This window comes from Heteronotia binoei, chromosome 6, assembly GCF_032191835.1.
Source record: "Heteronotia binoei isolate CCM8104 ecotype False Entrance Well chromosome 6, APGP_CSIRO_Hbin_v1, whole genome shotgun sequence".
Taxonomy (NCBI): domain Eukaryota; kingdom Metazoa; phylum Chordata; class Lepidosauria; order Squamata; family Gekkonidae; genus Heteronotia; species Heteronotia binoei.
Window position 1 is genome coordinate 55,325,124 of NC_083228.1, and position 21,183 is coordinate 55,346,306.

The window sequence follows — 21,183 nt, forward strand, 5'->3', positions numbered from 1 at the left end:
TACAGGTAAGAAACCTGTCCTTTATCCCTGTTAAAATTCATTTTATTTGTTTAGCCCAGTTTTCCATTCTGTTAAGAGAATACTGTATCCCATCTCTGTCTTCTACTGTATTTGAGACCTCTCCCTATATAGTAATCTGCAAATGTAATAGACATTCCCTCTATTCCTTCATCCTTGAGGTATTCTATTTGGTGGGGAGGGCGGGGTATAAATAAAAAAAACCCTTCTCCTTCAATGAGGATGAGGAACGTCTCAAATACTCTTTAGGTGTGATCTGTCAACCAGTTAGAGATCCAACTAACAGGATCAATACTCATAATGGAACTCTCCAGGGCTTAACAGAGGTATTGGGTTCTTATCTCACTACATATGCTAAGTCACTCAGTTTTCACTTATACCCAGAAGTAAACTTTGTGGCTCTTAAAGGCGCCCCTGGACTCAAACTTATTTCTCACATTTTTTGATAACTGTTTTATTTGTATGGCTGCTATTCACAGGTCTTACCAACTGCTTTAATTCAATTTCAGCTGTACTTATAGTTCAGTTGCTTAGGCATCTTAGACTAGCCCTTTCTGGTAACTAAGTGCTTTACTGTCTGCCTATAAGTGAGATTTGAGGCAGTCTGTTTCAATGTATCCGAAGAAGTATGCATGCACACAAAACTTAGTTGGTCTTAAATATGCCACTGAACTCAAACTTTGCTGGTGAATGAGTTGGTGCACTTTGTCCAAAGGTCTTCCTATTCGAGCAGTGAATTACGTCTCACACTCGACCAGATTTGTATACTTAAGAGGAAGATCACCCTCCTTCCTTTTTAGAAAGCCAAAAAAGGTTTAAAATATGATCTTCCTTTTGAATAAATATTGTAATGCACTGCAAGTCAGTTTCAAACTTCATGTTCTCTATTAATTGGAAGACACCTAACTGTATTTATGTTTGCTAGATGCCAGGCTTTGCATTTCCAACCTTCTAAATCACATAAGAAGATTCTGAAGAAGATGCTGAGATTCCTAACACAAGGAGAAACTTCTAAAATAAACAGTGAAGGTAAAAAAGTGTCCTTTGAAAATGAGTCAGTTTTGTGCTTTGCAATGTGTGTTTTCCAAGGAGAGGTTAGTCGTGTGTAAATTTTAGAGGCTGATAGCTATCTTTCTTTGTTAACTGATGGATGCTGAATTTAGGTTCATAGCACAATCCCCTGGTAAAAGATTAAATTGTTAAGACATGCTGTCTGTACATGGCACTAATTTATCTCGTATAGAGCAAGAATGTTCTTGTCTCTATTGTATAATTCACTATGTAGTAGAAGTTTTGCAGGAAATAGGGTGCGGAGCACTGCACATTATCTCTTTGGCCATCTGGAGCCTACTGATTGCTGAAACTTGTAAAGAACTGGTTAGATCTTGGTCTGATATAACAAGGCATTTTTATGTACTTTATGTACTTAAGCAACAATGCGTACTTAAAATCATTTAATACATAATAGCTATGGCTTGATTATTACGAGTGCTTGAGTATGCAGAAAAAAGGGGACAATGCAGAATGTGCACATTTGCTTTGTAAATTTAACACTTGTCATTGGACATTAGGTAATCTTGTTTTTTTTAAAGGAAAATAGAAAATAGAATATTCAGTTAATCAGTCTTTATTTGTAACAATCATGGATCTGTCAAGAGACTATAGATATTGAAGTTGGCGCTGATATAATGGACCGAGGTGGCCAAACTTGCTTAACGTAAGAGCCACATAAAATATATGCCTGATGTTCGAGTGCCACAAGACATGAACATCAGAAGGAAGGTAGATGGAGGGGAGGGAGATGTGGAAAGAAAGCAACTTTAAATGCATTCTCCAAGCTGCTAGCTGGCTTGGCTTGGAGAAATGATTTAAAGAGAGAAATGTCTTCTCCAAGTTGGATGATGGGGTGGTGGGGGCTTCAAGAGCCACACAATATGTGTGAAAGAGCCACATGTGGCTCCTGAGCCACAGTTCGGCCACTCCTGTAATGGACTGTAATCTCTGACATGAGGGAAAGGACACACAAACCACTGTAGAGGTTTGCTTTGCATACACAAACTACTGTTGCTATCCATTCCAGTTGTCAACCACAAATGGATGTCCACACCTAGCTATGCATGTCCTTTTCTTATTATATATACAGATCATGATGATGATGATTAGGTCGGTTACAAAATATAAGAATCAATTCATCAAACAGCAAAGACCTCTGATAAATAATGCACTAGGACTAGACTTACAGAACTGGAACAATGCAATGATAGCATTTTATCAGAACAAAGTGAGTCCAACATTCCTTTAGGACCAACCATGTTTTATTCATGGTAAAAGCTTTTGTATGCATCTGATGAAGCGTGCTTGTATGCAAACGCTTATACCATGAATCAAACTTTGTTGGTCTTAAAGGTGTCACTGCACTCAAACTTTGTTCTGCTTTTTCAGACCAACACGGCTACCTCACCTGAATATATATTCTTATCAGAAATAGTTGGGTTTTGGATCAGGTTAAAAATGGCATAAGAGAATGTAAGAACATAAGAGAAGCCCTGTTGGATCCAGTCCAACACTCTGTGTCACACAATGGGCCAAAAAAATCCCAGGTGCTATCAAGAGGTCAATCAGTGGGGCCAGGACACGAAAAGCCCTCCCACTGTTTCCCCCCAAGCACCAAGAATACAGAGCATCACTGCCCCAGACAGAGAATTCCAACAATACACTGTGGCTAATAGCCACTGATGGATCTCTGCTCCATATGTTTATCCAATCCCCTCTTGAAGCTGTCTGTGTTTACAGCCACCAGCACCTCCTATGGCAGTAAATTCCACGTGTTAATCACCCTTTGCGTGAAGAAGTACTTGCTTTTATTAGTTCTAACCCGACTGCTCAGCAATTTCATTGTATATCTATGAATTCTCATATTGTGAGAAAGGGAGAAAAGTACTTCTTTCTCTACCTTCTCTATCTCATGCATAATCTTGTAAACCTTGATCATGTCACCCCTCCAAGCTAAAGAGCCCCAAGCATTTTAACCTTTCTTCATAGGGAAAGTGTTCCAACCCTTTAATCATTCTAGTAGCACTTTTCTGCACTTTTTCCTATGCTATAATATCTTCTTTGAGGTGCGTTGACCAGAACACAGTATTCCAAATGAGGCCGCACCATTGATTTATACAGGGGCATTATGATACCGGCTGATTTGTTTTCGGTTCCCTTCCTAATAATTCCCAGCATGGTGTTGGCCTTTTTTTTTTTTAACTGTTTATTTAAATCATACAATAAGCATAACATTACTATAACCAATCAATACAGAGTAAAAGAATTACAACTGTTAAACAAAGCATAATTAACAACTGTGCTGTCTAGGGGTCATATACTTATTTATAAATACATATAGATAGTGATTAATATAAGTGTTAAATCTCTCCTTTCTAATCAATAAAAAATAAAAGTTTTGTATTTTTCAGGTACTTTACAATATTCTTTATTAGAGTTTTCAATATATTCAAAAAAAGAAAACCAACGCTCTATAAAAGCGTTGGGCTTTTTTTATTGCAGTCACATACTGTCTCGACATTTTCAGTGAGTTATCTACCACGACCCCAAGATCTGTCTCTTGGTCAGTCTCTGCCAGTTCACATCCAATCAACTTGTATTTATAGTTAGGATTTTTAGCCCCAATGTTCATTACTTTGCAGTTGGTCATGTTGAACCTCATTTGCCATGTTGACACCCACTCGCCCAGCCTCGACAGATCCCTTTGGAGTGCCTCACTATCCCCTCTGGTTCTCACCACCCTGACCAATTTAGTGTCATCTGCAAACTTAGCCGCTTCACTGCTTACTTTCAACTCCAAATCATTAATGAACAAGCTAAAAAGCATTGGACCCAGTACTGAGCCCTGCGGTACCCCACTACTTACCATCCTACACTGAGAAAATTGCCCATTTATACTCACTCTGTTTCCTATTAATTAGCCAGTTTTTGATCTAAAGACAAGATCAAAGACAAGAGTGATAAAACTAATATTCAAAGATCACCTGTATTTTGTTTTGTAGTAATACTTGTAGAGAGATTTTGTTTCATATTAAACAATAATTACATTGTGTCGTGGTATGGCAGTTGTTTTTTCTGCTGTGTTAACACTTCGTTCTTATTACTATTTACAGCAGAACCCATGGATTCCCACACAGAAGATACTGCATGCAATTTTTTGTTAAAAAATCAACCAGACACCAGCCAGTCTGAACTAGAACCTCTCAGTACTTATACAGAAAAAGTGGAGAGTGAAGAGGAAGAAATAAAAGAAGAAATAATTCGAAAGACAGACTCTGGACATACTGAATCCTGTAATGAGAAAGATAATGCCAATTTGAGCAAGTCACTGGATCGAGCTAAAGTTGGTCATACACCTCCCAAGCCAGGTAGTTGTTAACAGTGGTCCAGAACAGGGAGTGTAGCATGGGAGTTCTTAAGTTATATGCATGTGAAATCACAGTCACGTGACAGGAAAAGGAGTTATGGCCTTGTTTGTGGAGAGAGCTCTGTGCTGCAAACATGAATGGAGCAGGGGGGGATTGATTGTTGGGGATGGCCAGGCTCTGCTGGGGGAGGGAGAGGAAAGTCTTGAGCTTGACCTGCTGCTTATCTCAGCATGTGTGCAAGAAGAGGTATCCTTCCTTTCTATGCTTGAGTGCCATTAGTAGACCCCTTAAAAAAGAAGCAGAAAAAATGGTTGCTTTGTAGGAGCTTGCAACCCAGCTGGTGGGGTTCTGCAGCCCATGTGAGGGTCCCTACCCATGGACTGAAGACTCCAGGTTTTAATGTAGAAGCCCCAATCAAGTTTAGCACCTACATTCTCGAGTGGTTCTAAGGGTGTTTCAGTGTGAACTGATGGGGAAAATGCCTGCACCAGGACATGGGTGGAGTTGTGAGCTTTTTCCTAAATCTGGTGGGAGGGTCTTCTTCTGTTTTTCTCTGTTTGGCAAGCAGACAGGATGCTGTGAACCTGCCCCACTGAGCAGCTCCAGTTTTCTTTTCTACTCTGAATGTTTTTGTTTTTATAGTTTTGGTCTTTTTTCCTTTCCTAATCTTAATTGCGGGTGGTGAAATGACTTTTACTGGGTTTTGGAGTCAGGCAATGGCCTGGCTCTACCGGAGGCAATCTGTCCCACCTTGGAATTTAGCAGCAGTGAAGCAGTAGGTAATGAGAGAGAACACCAGCTGGCCCATTGTGGTCGGCTAGAGTGGCAAAAGAGTCTCCACTTGACCCCAGATACCATGTATGAAACTGCAGTTTTGAAGATAGTCTCTGAGAAAGCTCTGCACTTATGACAGGATAAAGCTTTGATTCTGACCTATTTAGCCACAACTAAACCCAGGTCCCAATGATGGTGAGAGGAACAGCTTGAACAGCAACAATGACAGTGGCCTGATTATAGTTGTACCAAAGCCCTACTCTTAATGAAGTTAAGAGATGGTTTTGCTTGCAGCAGTTGGTTGTGTGGTGGATGGCAGTTATACTGAAGATATCTGGTGCACCCCCACCACCTAGGAAGCAGTTGGAGACTCATGGCGAGTTTGTGTGAGTTGCTGCATTTTTGGCAGGAAGTGGGGGTAATTGGGAATTAAAATGGTAGTCACATCATCAGCAGCACTTCTTTTACCTTCTGAAGAGTCCCAGCCATTCCTTCCTGGGGCATCGTCTCCTTGTGGGAGCAATCAGAAAGTTCCTTAGAAGCACTGTTGCTGACTTTTTTTATTATATTGTTTCATTCAGTCTCTAGTTCTTTGGATTGCTGATGGCATCACATTCAGCTGCCTATGACAGAAGAGGAATAAATGCATATTGTATTCTTTTATTTTGGGAAAGAAGTCATGGTAGCCATTGTTATCAACAGGAACCTGTTCCACTGACTTTGAACTGTAAACTGCATTCACCCTAAACGGAACTTAAAGTAAAACTATACCAGTTTTAGCACAATATATAGGAGTTGGGATTCCATAAGTAGCTATAGCAGAGGATAACAATTTGGAAATCACCAGCAACCCCCAGATCTCCCTTCACAGTTTTATAAGACTGCAGTGCTTGATCAGACTAATTTTCCCTTCCCTTTTGTAATACAGAGCTTGATCAAGGAATCCTGATTTAATTCATATGACAAATAGATGCAAACACATGGTTTAACCCAAGTTAGTTTTCTACTCTCAAGCCAGGATTCTAGTTCAGGTCAAAAGCTGTATCCATCCCCGCTCCCCAAACAACAACAACAACAGGGCAGGAAGCACAAGAGAAATTTATTTTAGTCAGAGTTTGGGGGTTGGAATATTATTTCAAATTCTGTAATGCTAGCACTGCAATTTTAGGTAGCAAGTCTGCTATGGTTTCAATAACAAGATCAACCACCTTGGTCCCAGGATGGCTTTATTTCCCCGAGTCTAGTTTAAGTCTTGTGACATTGCTCTCTAGTATAGTTTAGCTATTACGATTCTAATTACTCAATCCAGTGCCTGGTCAATTTCATAGGATTATATATCTGCTTTACTCTTTGACAGTTGGAGTTAACCTAACTTCATATATGAATTAGGGTTATGCTGCTTAAAATTCTAAGGGAAAAATGCAAATGTTGAGCACCTTTACAGTAACCAGATGTAGAACGAATATAATCAGAAATTATTATTTTTTTGCCTTCTTGGTAATTTCCCACTAAATACATGTTTGCTGTCATTCTAGGCAAAGGAGCAGACTTGAGCAAACCTCCTTGTCGTAAGGCCAGGGACATACGGAAGGAACAGAAGTTGCAGAAACTCCTTCAGAGCCAGAAAGGGAACCATGCACTTGAAGAAGAAGCTCAGATTGCTCAGAAGTCTAAGCCTAAAGCAAACCAAACAAAATCAATTGAAGACTTCATTTTTATCACCTTGCCTCCTGAAGCTGTGCACCAGTTAGAGGTATTGATACAAGTTATACAAATAAGTGGAGAGTTCTGATTATTTTAGCATTGTCAACTTTCAAGGTAAAGTGGTTAGTCTAATGTTACAGACAGGATAAATAGTAGACAGTGGTCACATTAGAAAAGGCTTTGATATTCATTACTGGCTTTTAAAAGTTTTATTAGCTTTTCAAGTTATTCTAAATTTTTATTTTCTATGGGTAATAAAAGTTAAGTGCAGATGTTCTGTGTAGGGACACAAGAGGGAGCTGTAGTTCCATCTGAATAGGTAACCCAGCACAACCCCCCCTTAAGATTATTAAATATAGAAATTTAGTGTTCTTTTTTGAAATGAAATCTATACCTATATAGATTTTTAGATGACAAAATATTAAATTATTCTTAACCGATTAGAAGGTAACTGATACTATTGCATATCTGTACCTGTTCACATAAGAACATGTTCAGCAGTGCTAAATATTCTGGGGTGCAGTTTTTTAAAAAATCCATATTTACTAAAAAAAATTGCTATTAGATGACAGGCCAAAGTTTGAAAATTTATTGTACGTCCATGTAATCTCGGACCATGTGCTGATAATTATTTGCAGTGGAGCTAATACAGATACATAATAGTTATATACTCTTGGGTTCTGTTGTGTGCACCAAACTATTCCTTATAGAACAGTTTTGCCTTTTAGAATTCTGATAGGCACTAGATTGATCCTGTGCATCTTTAGGGAATGAAAGAAGACTGTCAGGAGTAAACCTTCAGCATCCTTTACTGTCAGAAGGAAAGATAGGAAGCCACAGTTACTCCCATTCTGGATTTGCAGTTCTTTAGGGTATAATTTGGAGAGCATGAAATGCTACTCATTCCTTCCTTTATGGACTGAACTTTTTGGCAAAGGAAGAGAAAGCAATGGACACATGACTGAGGTCCTCTTAGAAGGAGAGCCTCAAAAGATCTTACCCTGTCTAATGTTTGTAACTCTAGTGTTAAGGACGCTTTGAGGGTGAAAGTCGCTTTATTTGTTTGTTTGTTTAATGTGATTTATATCTTACCCTCTCCTGCAAGCAGACTCAGGGCAGATCACAACAAACAAATATGTAGATAAAATTTATATATAACAACACAGTATAAAAACTATAAAATTTAATAGCAAAAAGCATGATGGTGAGCTAGGACAAACAAGCTCCAAGTTGTATGCTGTGCATATATTCAGAGGGCCAGCATATTGGGTGAGTGGACAAACACCCCTCAATAAGCCTTCAATAAAGTGCATAATGTAAATGGCTCAGGTGGATCTGGGTGCGGAGGGGTAATATAATTGGACACCTGCCGCCTCAACCAAAGGTATGTCATAACAATTGTAATTAGTCCCTCTGGGCCCTGATCTCACTAGGAAGAGAGTTCCATCAGGCTGGGGCCAGAACTGAAAAGGATTGGGTTAAATGGATGTTTTTTGGGCCAGGGATTTCCAGGAAGTGTTGTCAGCTGAGCATGGCTCTTCAGAGGACACACTGGGAGAGGTCCTGCAGATATGCTGGCCCAGACCACATAAGGTTTTAAAGGTTAATATCATAACCTTGAACCTGATCTGATACTCAACTAGAAGCCAATCCAGCTGGTAAAGTACTGGTGACTACCCAACCCAAACCCCTAGATCAACTGGGTGAGGGGGTGCATGTAGATGTTAAGCAACATTGGGGAGACAATCACCCCTTGAGGGAGGCTGTATGCTAGTGGGTAATGTGAAGAAACCCTCTCCCCAAGCACCACCCCCTGTCCCAAAACATGGAGAAAGGGAACCAGTCACTGCAAGGTGGTTCCCCGAATCCCCTCATTGGCAAGGCAGTGGGCCATAAGATCATAGTCAACTGTGTCAAATGCTGCTGTCAGATCAAGGAACCACAACAGCACTGACTTGCCTTGATCCAGATGTCTCCGGAGGCCATCTGTAAGGGTGACTAGCGCTGTCTCCATCCCATAGCCAGGGTGGAAGCCAGGCTGGAATGGGTCCAGAATAGAGGAGCCATTTAGGAAAGTCTGGAGCTTAAAGGAATTGACTCACCTTTGCAGCTGCTTCAAACCTTTAGGTAGTCAAAGAACTGGCTTCTTTAAGCTTCTGAAGCATGTGGCTTTTCCTGTTATCTTGGCTTATAACTCTGTACCTTATAAATGTTTACTGTTCCTTGGTTCCATTTCCCAGGCTTGTAATGTTTCTTTCAGTAAGTCTTTCCCTGTCATATTTCTGTTTGAAACCCTTCTCTTGCCAGGTGTCATTTCCTGTCTCTGAGCCTTTTTTCGCTTCTGTTTGTCTCTGTCCTATGTAGACATTTGAGTTATACTCAACTTTTCATTCTGTTGATTTTCAATTGCTATCTTCATGTGGCTGTGCTTAGTATAGTACAATGCAGATAGAGCCAAGTGGGCAGCCGTGTTGGTCTGAAGCAGTAGAACAAAGTAGGAGTCAAGTGCATCTTTAAGACCAACAAATTTTTATTCAGAACATAAGAACGTAAACTACAATGAAAGTACAATGTGTTTGCCTGATCTCTTGCAAGGCATGTTCTGTAGTCAGAGCCTGATTCAAAGTATATATATTTTCCCTTGCGCTTATTAAGACACTGATACAAAGTTCATTAAACCTAAGCTTTAGCAGTAAAAATCAATCCCTTAAACATGCATTGGCTGCCGAATTAGGTAATCTCATTTTAAAATAAAGAGCTTTCATTTAATCATTTAAAATATATACCCTACTATTCCCATGAAGGTCCAACGTAGCTTGTTTCTCACTAACAGCATACTAACTTATGAGAAACTGAATTTGCATTATTCTGATTTTTGTATCCACATGTAGAAACTGCATGATTTATTTTTAAACAGGCTTATATTGCTGGGTTTTGTTTTGTTTTGAAAATTTTATAAATCAATGATTGTGAAAAAATGCAATAGTTACTTTACATCTATATATTCCACTGCTGAAAGTACCGTGAGGTAGAAAATAAGTTTGCATCTGCTGGTGTTAAAAAGTACAAATGAGAATAATAGTTTAAAAGTTTATAAACTAGTGTCAATGTTTCTGTTGTTGCAGAATTAGTTTCTAGTTATTCTTGCTGTCCTAGTTCTTTTGTTGTTGCTGCAATAATAAATATCTCTAATTCTTTGGAAGGTGAGGCTGGTGAGATCATCTCCACCAAGTTCCCAGTTCAAAGCCACATTTCAGGAGTCTTACCAGGTCTATAAACGTTATCAGATGGTTATTCACAAGGACCCACCTGATAAACCAACCGCCAGTCAGGTCAGACAGCATAAGCTTTATACAAACCCTCCATGTTTCTTATGTTTATTCTGAAGTAATGTGGAATTATTTTAAAGCAATATTCCATAAACATTTATAAAATTGTATGAATTGAAGGTCCTGGAAATACAAGTAGGTTGTGCATATCTCATTGGTGCCACAAATGATTAAGAGATGCCACAAGGTTCACATAGATGTTAGTGATATTCTGAAAAGAGGAATGAGGAAGTGTGTGAAACACACAATAAACTCTCTATCTAGATTTTTTAAAATTGTGGTTCAGTTTCTACAATTAACAGTTCCAGTAGGACTAAATGTGCTGAGCAAATACTCACAAAGATGAGGGCTGCTTGCTGTTGGATGCTAGTCTCTTGAATTAAATTCACACTGGAGGTCCTATCCATAAAGTATGATCCACAACAGGAAGGGATGGGGAGATTAAGAAAAGTAGTGAAGAGTGAATGAAGGTGTTCTATGAAATCCTTTCTCTTCTCTTTCTCTCTTTACATAGACTCAAGTCTTTTGCTTTAATTTTGTGTTTCTACATGTGCAATCCTTTCTGTCCTCCTTTTTTAGTTAGCTTCTGTTCTGGTGGTGAGAAGCCGGGAAATGCCCTGCTTTGTAGGATGCTGTTCAACTCTGTGAAGACACAAGCAATAATTATCCCAAATGCATACTTCTTGAGCTGATCGAAATACCAAACAGAGCTCAGTTTTATTTCCACTACAGTCTTTCTTAACAGAACTCTGTCTTCAATGCAGTTTGGTGCTACCTTTCAAAACACAGCATTTTTGCCTGCTTCCAGTTGCTTTTAACCTGACCAACCTTGTTTCCCCATCTCTTAGTTCCTCTCTCTTTACCTGACTAGTTCCTGTCCATTTCCCCTGCACACAACTCAATTCTAAGCATTCTAAATCCATTGAAGTCAATGGACGTGGAAGAGTGTATGAGTTTAGGATTGCAGTGACAGTATTCTGCCTCCTGTCATGGCAGAACACCAGCCTCATTATTGAAAAATGCATTGATCTTTTCAAAAAATAAAAATTGCAAGTGGTCACTTTATAGAAGAATAGTGGTTTTGGAATGTGTTAATATTTTTTAATAAGCATCAGTTGGATCAAAGCATTCTTCACAAGCTGTCTGCTGTAGGCATTGTGAATGTGATAGTTGGTGAAAAAGTAATTATTGGTTTAAATTAAATTGTGTGATAGGTAAAGTGCTGTGCTGTAGTCACAGATTAGTAGAAATGTGTGGGGCAGTCATTTTCAAACTGTGTCATACTTTATGGGTAGTCCTTAAAAAGCCTGAGTTCTGTAACTGGAAGCTGGGTTTTTTTACAGGCTAAGGAGCATGGTTCTCCTATTATGGTCCTGGAAAATCTTGCCGGCTTCTAAATTTTGTAGGAATATTTGTATTCTAATCAAGACCCCAATCCTCACATTCATATTACGTGGCTCTACTGATGTAAGGATATCAAGCCCTTTTTTCATGGAGCAATCCCTTATGTTGTAGAGAAATCTAGGGCATGTTTACAGTGTATAGTAAGTTCACATGAGCAAGAGCTGGTCCTCATTGTTCCTCTGCACGAACTGACAGTGTACATTAGCATATACCCAACACACTCCTATGGCTCCACCTTGAAGGGCAGACATTGGAAGTAATGGGAAAGCTCAACTTAGAGGAAGCTTTTATGCCATTACTGACCTTCTCATTGAGGAGCCCTGACGGTCTTCAGTCAAAAACCACTGGCATATCCTGGATCATGAGTCAGATTGTTATTAGTTTATTTATACTTCCTCTTCATATTTTGTATGAAGAAGTTAAGTTACGAAATTGACAGAATCTGTGGCTAAGCATGACAGCTTCAGCTATACTGGAATGTAAAAATATGATTCGAATAGAGAACCAGCCTAGCACTAAAAGCTTGTTATTGCTTCAAATTCTAATCTACTGCGGTTGTTGGGTTTCCTTGTGTGTCTCCTTGGCCAAGGCTTTGAAATGGATTTGAGGAGATAATACACTAGCCTTACCTTCAGGAGCATTTGAACATATTAGAATTCAAATAAATACTTGTGTTTTCGTTGCTCTGAAGGTTAGGTTAGTACGAATCTCTTTTGAAGACCCACAATTCAGATCATCTTTTACCCAGTCGGCCACTTTATTTGCCAAGTATCAGATGGCCATACACAAGGATACTCCTCCTGAATGTGACAAGGACCAGGTACAGTTCACCGCATATACTTTTTGTCCATGTTGTTGGTGGTATTAGTTATGATTTAGCTCTTTGTTGTTACAGCAGGACAACTGGTTAATATGTTACCGTGGAGAAAATAATTATTCCTCGCATAGGCTTACATGCAAGATACCAGACTGAATTAAATTGTTGTGATTATAGTTAGAGTTGTGAAATCTGAGGAAAGGGGGGACACTTAACACTTTCCCCTAAGCCTTTACATATCTAATCACAGTGATCTTAGAAAATATTGCTGCTAAAAAATCAAGTACTGGCAAATCATGTAGTAAAGTGTATGAAATGCTGAAATTGACACTAAAGTGCCCTGGGAAGAAGTTGGGGGAAAGTGGAAATTTTGACTTGCTTTGACTGGCAGCATTCATCTTACAGGCTTTAATATGTTATTCGCCAGCCAAGTTAGTTGGAATAATATTGATGATGATTTCCCCAAATCGTTTTTTTGGAAGTTAAGTCCCACTGTCCTCAACAGACTTTGCTGTAAGATAAGTGTACTTCAGCCCAATGCAGGGACATTATTCATTTTAAATATGGTCTCTTAAATGTGCACAATATATTAGGAGTATCCAGCCTTCTCTTTCTTCATCCTTGCACCTTGATTTATATATTATATCTATTCCCTTCCTCAATTCCTTCTTCCTTGTTTAATTTCTGTCTCCTTTCCACTGTCAGCCCTTATAATGGTTAGCCTCGTGTCTGAATGGAATTAATGTAATGTGTGGTGAGCCTTTAAACCTGAATTTGTAAGTCAGGCTTGAAGCGGGCTTCAAACTGATGTAAAGCTAGTTTGGCAACGGTTAAACTCAGTCCATATTACATAATAATAAACGGCAAAATGGAAAGGATGGAGAACTTGAATGAATGATGGGAAGAAATGGATTGAGGGCATGGAGCATATGAGCAGAATGGGGGTTTTGGAGCTCATAAGCATGAGACTAGGAGACTTCCAGTCTCTTAACCATTGTTAAAGAATCAGAAGTGTTGGCATATGATTTAGTTCATATGTGGTGCTGTGCTGTGGTTTGGCACTAAAAGAATAATGTTCTGAAGAAGCTTTTCTCTTCTCACAGAATGAATTTATAAATTGCTACTTGATTCACTGTTACATCCAAACCAGATTTGCACCCTAACCATGGCTTTCAGAACAAGTGGAAAGCAAAGTTTGGAGATTCACATGTAGTGGCAAACCTGAAAATAAATCGTACAAGCTCTCAGCTGTCAAGATTTAGGCGACAACCTTAAATTAATCATGTTTCAAATATTTTCATCAAATTTATTTCATTAGTGCTTAAATGCATATTCGAATGATTGATCTTGGCTATTCCAGTAGGCTACAAGATACCTTCTTATATATTTCCTGGTAGTTGTATCTAGGAAATATGGCACAAAAAGCATTGTTAAAGTTTCATATACATTGTTTCCTCTCATGGGATTATGGCTGTGTGTCACATCTCATGTAACTATTTTTAAACAAATATGTAAATTGAACACACATTGAGCTGCCTTATATTTTTAAATTTATGCTATTTATAGTCTGCCTTTTTCACTTGGACTCAAGGCAGATTACACATGATGAGTCAATGCCATCAATGAATGTGACATTTAGCAAACAGTGCAATAGGATTAAGGTTCTAGAAACAACCAAAAGTCTAAAAACCAGAACTGAAGCAAATCTTTAGTATTAACATGATACATTAAATCATGTTATATTCCATAGCGGGATCCTAGTTTCAGTGAGCTATACAAAGTAGTATAGACTACAGTCATTAATAAATTTTCCAAGTAACTTTGTAAATCATTTAGTGCAGTGTATTGCCTTCGTAGAAAAGTCCTCTTGCATAATTTAGTTTTGCACAGTTTGTGGAAAGCCAGGAGAGTGGGAGCCTTCCTGACCTCAGAGAGGTCATTCATGAGATGGGGGCCACAATGGAGAAGGCACATGTACAGGCAGTTGGTGTTTTTTGCCCATTTGCAGAAGACTCTGCTCTGATAAACAAAGAAGACCATGATATTGGATTTATATCTCACCCTTCACTCTGAATCTCGGAGTCTTAGAGCAGCTTACAAGCTGCTTTTATCTTCTTCCCCCATAACAATGACCCAAAGCCATTCCAGAAGCTGCCTTTTCAGTGACCCAAAGCCATTCCAGCAGCTGCAAGTGGATGAGTGGGAAATTAAATCCGGTTCTCCCAGATAAGCGTCCATGCACTTAACCACTACACCAAACTGATCTCCACAGATATGAGGCTCCAAGCCATGGAGGGCTTTGTATATGATAACTAATACCTTAAATTGAGCTTAGTAACTGATAGTCAGCCGGTGAAGAGCCTGAAAGATGGCAATAATATGCATCTCCATCTAGCTCCCAAAAATAGCTGAGCTGCTGTGTTCTGCACCAACTGGAGTTTCCAAATTCCTATTCTATTCTATGTAGGTTTACAGAATGGAATAACAACTTCAGAACAAACTAATGCACTGCAGTCAATTTCTCACAGTTTAGGTTTTACTTGAATCTCTTTTTCTTACTCTGGGTGTAACATGGAAGTCCAAAACTTACCTACTTAAAGTTAGTGACTGGTTCCCATATATTGAAAATGTCAGAGGAAGTCCCTAGGTTCCTCTAAAAAAAAGTTGATGGAAATCTATTTCTGTTAAATAGGTGAAAGTTCATCTGCCTTTTTCTCACATTTCAGGTCTTAATTTATCTAAATAATCACCTTAATATTGAGTGCCAATACAATTATGAAGCATTTATATTTTATAATTTACAGTTTATATTTAAAAAATTGTTTCTTTCAAAAGAAAATTGAAGTCAGCAGATTGTTCCAAGGGTTGAATGTTTGCCACTTTTCTGTATTTGGCATTCGTATTACCATACAGTTAATGTAATACACATTTTCTTGTGCCTTAGGGAGAGAAAGTTTATGTGTTTTACACATAAAGAGTTAAATTATTCAGATCCAGAGAAAACTGCTTTTCGGCAAAGCAGTGTAAGTGTAAATTTAATAAATGATGTCTTGCTGCCCTTTTTAAAAAAGCAATATTATTATCAGTGGGAATGTGAATTTATTTCATTGTGCTGTGTGTCAAATATTTTGTCAGATAACTTGAGTAATTGAAATAAGTATTCCTGGATTCCAGGATGTACACAGTGCATTTGTGTTGCTCCATTTTGGATTCTGATGAATGTTTGCTCCACATAATTTACAGTGTGGTGTCTTAGGTATTAAAGTAAGAAATTTTAATAGAAGGTAGTATAATGGCTAAGCTGTCTTTTGGTTTCTGAACTGAAAGATCCCAATCCCTTTCACTTTCTTCGAGAATATACCTGGTTTCTTTCCAAAATTCACAAATGAGTGCAGTTATTTTTTTTTTTAAACTTTCGTTTAACTATTAAGGAAGGGCCTATTATACAGGAATAACAGGGCTAATTTTTAAAAAGCTTTCAACGTTTTTTCTTTTCAATGTGTAATTTGTATTAAACCTCCCAATTAAGCAATCAGTCAAAGTACTTGTTGTAAGCCACCCTGAGCCTGCTTCGGCAGGGAGGGCGGGATATAAATAAAATTAAATAAATAAATAAAATACTTGAACTGAAAATAGAAAACTTTTTAAAATGAATGATATATGTTTTTGTGTATTTGCTGTGTTTTCAAATAAAAAATCTGAAGATGTATTCATATACTATTTTTCAAAAGTTCTGATGCTCTAACTGTGACAGTACATGGGTTCTGTTGAAACTGTTAAAGAACATAGATTTTGAAGAGACTTCTTTTAAGCATTGTAGGTTTTGCAGTCCTGAATCCAAGGTATCCTAGGCCAAGACTGTTTGAAGTGTCCCACAGTGCCATCCTAAGTGCACTTAGGTGCACCCTTCTAGGAACGTGAATCTGTAGAATTGTTTTGTAAATATAGTCATTTGAGGGATAAGCTGTACCCTCAGAAATATTACCTGATGATTGTCAGGATTCTTGAAACTTTTATGGAAAAGGGTATAAAAACTCTGTGAGCACTTCATTAATAGGTGGCATGTGAGAAGTGGGAGCATGTTCTAAGATCAAAGTTGTAGCCCTTCTGTCAAGTATCCCCAAATACCTCCCTTGTTCTTTTATACACTCACTTTAACTGCTGTATATATTTATCAGGTCTCTCCCTCTCTTTTTTAGCCTTCTCTTCATTGATCTTGGAGTTAGAATTTAAAGCTTAACTGAAAGCTCACTAGATATGAAGTTTTATATTCTGCACTTCCCTTACTAACGCTCTTGTGACAGTGATGAAATGTTTGACAGTTTAGGCTGCTAGTTCTTGCTTTAGCACCGGATGGAGTGGGATTTCCTGTGATGGATTACTGTCCACTGGATGCTAGGATAACAGTATTTGGTGCTTTTGCTGTTTCTGAACACCAGTGCATAGTAGGACATGTAGATTGGTCCACCACAAACATTTATATAGCTCATCTGGCTCAACATATCATTAGCTTACAAATGTTAATAAGCAGAAAAGGTTGCAGTATTAGTTTGGAGGGCAGCTTATATAACCCATGATGTTGTTGCATGTAAATTACATTTCTGTTGTAGTGCAATGGAATCATAAACATATGTTCAGGGTTTTCCTGTGTATCCATTTCAGCAGCTTCATGCTAGCCTCCTCCAAATTCTTTCAGAATAAATGTTTGTCATGTCTTGTGTCTTGGGTTCAAATGTGTGGCTGCATGGAAACCCTGAATTATTAAGTCCTGCAATTAATGTTTATCACAATGGCTTGCTTGATATGCAGTTTAAAAGCTCATTGCCTTATTCTGTCTAAAATTTCTAACTGATTATGAGTAATCTTTATTTTGTCTTTTGTCTAAAGAGTTCTCAGGGTCTGAATGCTTGTCTATTCCACTAAGAACAGTAATTTGGTACAGCCTCTAAACTATTTTTGGATCCCCACTTCTTTCAGAAATGACATCAACCTTACTAAGTATTTATATGTGGAATATACTTATAATTCTATAATGTTTCTCTTAAAGTTTCAAAACTGAACTAAATTTATGCTACTGCCTTCTATTTTTAAAAATATTTTATTTTTATTTAGTGAAATTTACAAGCCACTTCTGAAGTAGCTCACATGAATAATCAAAACAATAAAAATTTAAAAGCCAATCTGTGTCAGGTAACACAAACAATTGCAATGATATAATATGGAAGAAAAAACCAGGAAAACTAAATTTGGCTTTGATATTATTTGGCAATTCAGTAATAAATAATTAACAAGATATAGCATTGTCTCCTGACTTACCTTCTTTCTGTTTATGGCTGCTTTGAATTTGGCCAGGAATGATATAGGTAGCTACTGCCTTTTATTAATGCAGTTTGTTGGAACTTTATATCCAATGAAAATACTTTAACTTAATATTTTTTCCTGCCTGCTGTTGCTTCCATCGATAAGAATATTTGAGGCTGCTGTATGTACTTTCCATAATGTTCTTTTTGATAAACTAACTTTTGGTCAAGTCCCTTTATGGTATTCTGTGTCTTCTGAAGAAACAGTTTACATCTGCTGTGTAACCAAAACACACCAAGTGGCAATTACACCAGTTAGAAAACATTTCCATACATGATCATAAGTCTGACAGTGGTTCTCACAAATAGTCATAGTTAACAATGTTATTGCTATTTAGTCTTACTGAGGCAAACATTCTACTCCACTACTTGGGCATATTTTATAATGACAAGTTTATAGGAAAAAATAGTGTGTTGCTCAGTTTCCACTGAAAAACTGGACACCCTCCTTACCTTAGGCTTAGTCAAATATTTGTTTTGGAAGAAAGTTTATTTAAAGACCTACAAAATATTCACTGTCTAAAAAGCTGCAGTAATGTGACTGAACTGGTTGTAAATAGTCTTTTCCCATCTTTATTACCTACCCCAAAATGACAGTTGAATGTTAAGTATAAAACAAATGTAAAGTAAAAGTGCAGAAATTAGGTGTTTTTTTTTAAAGTAATATTCTGATCTATGGAAGAACTCTCTTTTTCCACTTCAGCTCTCTTCTAAGTTGTTCTGAATGTCTGGAAGAAATCCACAGCTTAAAATCATTTATTTATTTACTTGCACTCTATTAGGCAATCCAGGTGTGTGAGTGGAAGCTTTGAGGTGGGCATAGAGCTCCTGCATGAGCAATGGAATAGCTGAGCTGTGCAACACACTATATTGAACTCAATAGGAAAATCTTTGTAGTTTTTCCAAGTGCCTGAGAGTATATGTGAGAGACAGGCAAACTGAATCAGAGCAGCATTTCTTAAACTCTCATGAAAATTCAGGCCACTCTGTCTTCCTTTCCTCCTTTCCTATCAATAACCAGTTTTTCTATTGGTGAATGTGTGGAGAGTGTCCCTGCACAGAGATTGCTCACTGTGTGTGTGATATGGTCACCAGGTAGCCAAATCTGTTTAAAGAAGTGGGGGAGGGGGGAGCTTTTTTAAAAATAAAAAAATCTGAGGGCATCACAACAGCAGAAATGTATGAGGGGCAGGTTTGTAGATATCAAAATGTTTAGTTATAATGCATGTGTGTGCATATGTATGGATATTGCTTTCAATTTGATACTTCTAATTAGTGATTTTTATGTAGTAAACAATCTATGGCTGTTCTTATAATTGTTATGGGTTTTTATTCTAGCGCCCAAGATTCTTATGTTTGACTATAGATTTTTGCCGATGATTGTTTGTATCCTTGTGTTTTTAGACTGGGTTATGAGTTGGATTGTGAATCAATTTTAAGGGCACCAGAGAAAAGCATCAGAATAAATATTAGCAACAATTTATTAACTATGCCTCAATCTGAATAAAGCACCGTGTCTTCCTGAATTTTTTTATTTTCAAAATGTGGTGGGATAATTTGGGAGAAAGGGAAACAGTGGGGATTTTTACTAAGGAAGGTAGAAGCTGCTCTAGTCTTTAGGTAGCACACATCACCTCTAAATCTTTGCTTTTTCCCTCACCTTTTGTATTTGTGTTATCTGAGGTTCTGGAAGATCAGACAGTTGCACAGAAAGTTCTTTGCTTCGAGAAAGCAGTTGCATGGAGTGGATAAAGGGGTATGAAATCTGAGGCTCCTTACCCAACCTGCTTTTTGGCCACATATAAATAGGTAAACCTCTATAAATAGAGGTTATGTAGCATTGATTCCTTATACAACATATAGTCTATCTGTTGTGCTGCTTGTGTCTTCAGATTATGAAGAAATAAGCACAAATAACAAGAAAATACAATCTTTGCAAGAGGTCACATGTTCTCCAAATCGTGTAGAAGAAAAATTTGGTAATCCAGCATCAAGTTATGCCACCATAATGAGCTGGAATTGGGTTTCAGGAATAATAATCAAAGTGAATTAATTTTCTGGGTAAAACTCACCTGTGTCTCCTATTGGGTGTTTTAGTATAGCAAGAAGCCAGTAGCAAGGAGCTAGTTACCAAATGACATGTTGAATGCAAATGCATGGATTTAAACCAGAACTGTTGTTTTAGGCAAACACAATTCAGGAAGGGCAAATTTTTAGCAGAGAACTATTGGGGGTTACTTAAACCTTCCCCTGCCTTCTGCCTTTTCTTTGCCAGTCTTGTGTTACCATCCTGCAGGGTTCCAAGTCTGTGTTTACCATTGTAAACACACTTGGAAACATCATAAACGCACTCCTAAAATCCCATTGACAAAGGTATTGAGAGAGAGTGCATGTTTGTGTATGTGTGGGAATTGAGCAGAGTTAACCTTTTAATCCACGTTGAATAGGATTTGTAGGATGTTGATACTTGAAACTATAGAACAAAAAAGGAATAAGTTGTCTTTTGTTCAGTTTCTGGCAGCAGATATTAACATGCTGGGATTCTTACTTGGTAGCAATTGTTTAGTTGCTAATATTTCTAACCTGGAACTTACTTTCTTAATGCACTGTTGTAGATATGCAATATACAATATTATATTAAAAAGTACAGTTTCTGAGCTTGTTTAATTATTCATGTTGAGCTCAAATATGTAAAATGGTATATTGGTACATAAGAAAAGATGTTGGATCAGGCCAATGGCCCATCCAGTCCAGTGTTCTGTGTCACACAGTGGCCAAAACCCAGGTGCCATCAGGAGGTCCAACAGGGCCAGAATTCCAGAAACCCTCCCACTGTCCCCGTTTCCCCCCTCCCCCAAGCACCAAGAATACATAGCATCACTGTCCCAGACATAGTGTTCCAGCTGTGCTTTGTGGCTAATAGCCACTGATGGATCTCTGCTCCATATGTTTATCCAGTTCCCTTTCTCTGGTTGTAGCCACCACCACTTCTTGTGGCAGTGAATTCCACATTCTCTTCATGTGAATAAATATTTCCTTTCATCTGTTCTAACCTACTGCTCATTAATTTCATTGAGTGCCCATGAGTTCTTGTATTGTCTCATGAGTTCTTGTATTGTCCATGCATAATTTTATAAATCTCCATCATTGCCTGCATTATTTAGCAGAAGTTTTACTGGACCAAGCAAAATACTGTCAGAAGCCTGAACCAATGTAGGTCTTACTGCCTCAGGAAGATTAGTTTACTTGGTCTATTGGCAACTGTGTTTAAATGTGCTGCTGGCATAATTTTGAAATTTGGGGAAACAGTGTGATCCTAAGCAGAATTATACCTTTCTCACACCATTGAAGGCTTA

The 21,183-nt window shown here is 38.0% G+C and overlaps 1 protein-coding gene across 7 annotated transcripts in view; it reads left to right on the forward strand.

Moving 5' to 3' along the window:
• ATE1 (arginyltransferase 1) overlaps nucleotides 1-21,183 on the forward strand; it is a 105,466-nt gene that overhangs the window by 12,801 nt on the left and 71,482 nt on the right. For 3 of the 7 annotated variants that reach the window (XM_060241504.1, XM_060241503.1, XM_060241510.1), the window contains exons 4-8: nucleotides 944-1,047; nucleotides 4,185-4,439; nucleotides 6,749-6,966; nucleotides 10,121-10,249; nucleotides 12,342-12,470. In XM_060241504.1, coding sequence (XP_060097487.1) covers nucleotides 944-1,047; nucleotides 4,185-4,439; nucleotides 6,749-6,966; nucleotides 10,121-10,249; nucleotides 12,342-12,470 — 835 coding nt within the window. The remainder of the gene's footprint in view (nucleotides 1-943; nucleotides 1,048-4,184; nucleotides 4,440-6,748; nucleotides 6,967-10,120; nucleotides 10,250-12,341; nucleotides 12,471-21,183) is intronic. The other 4 variants (XM_060241507.1, XM_060241505.1, XM_060241508.1 and 1 more) reach the window with 2 other exon arrangements.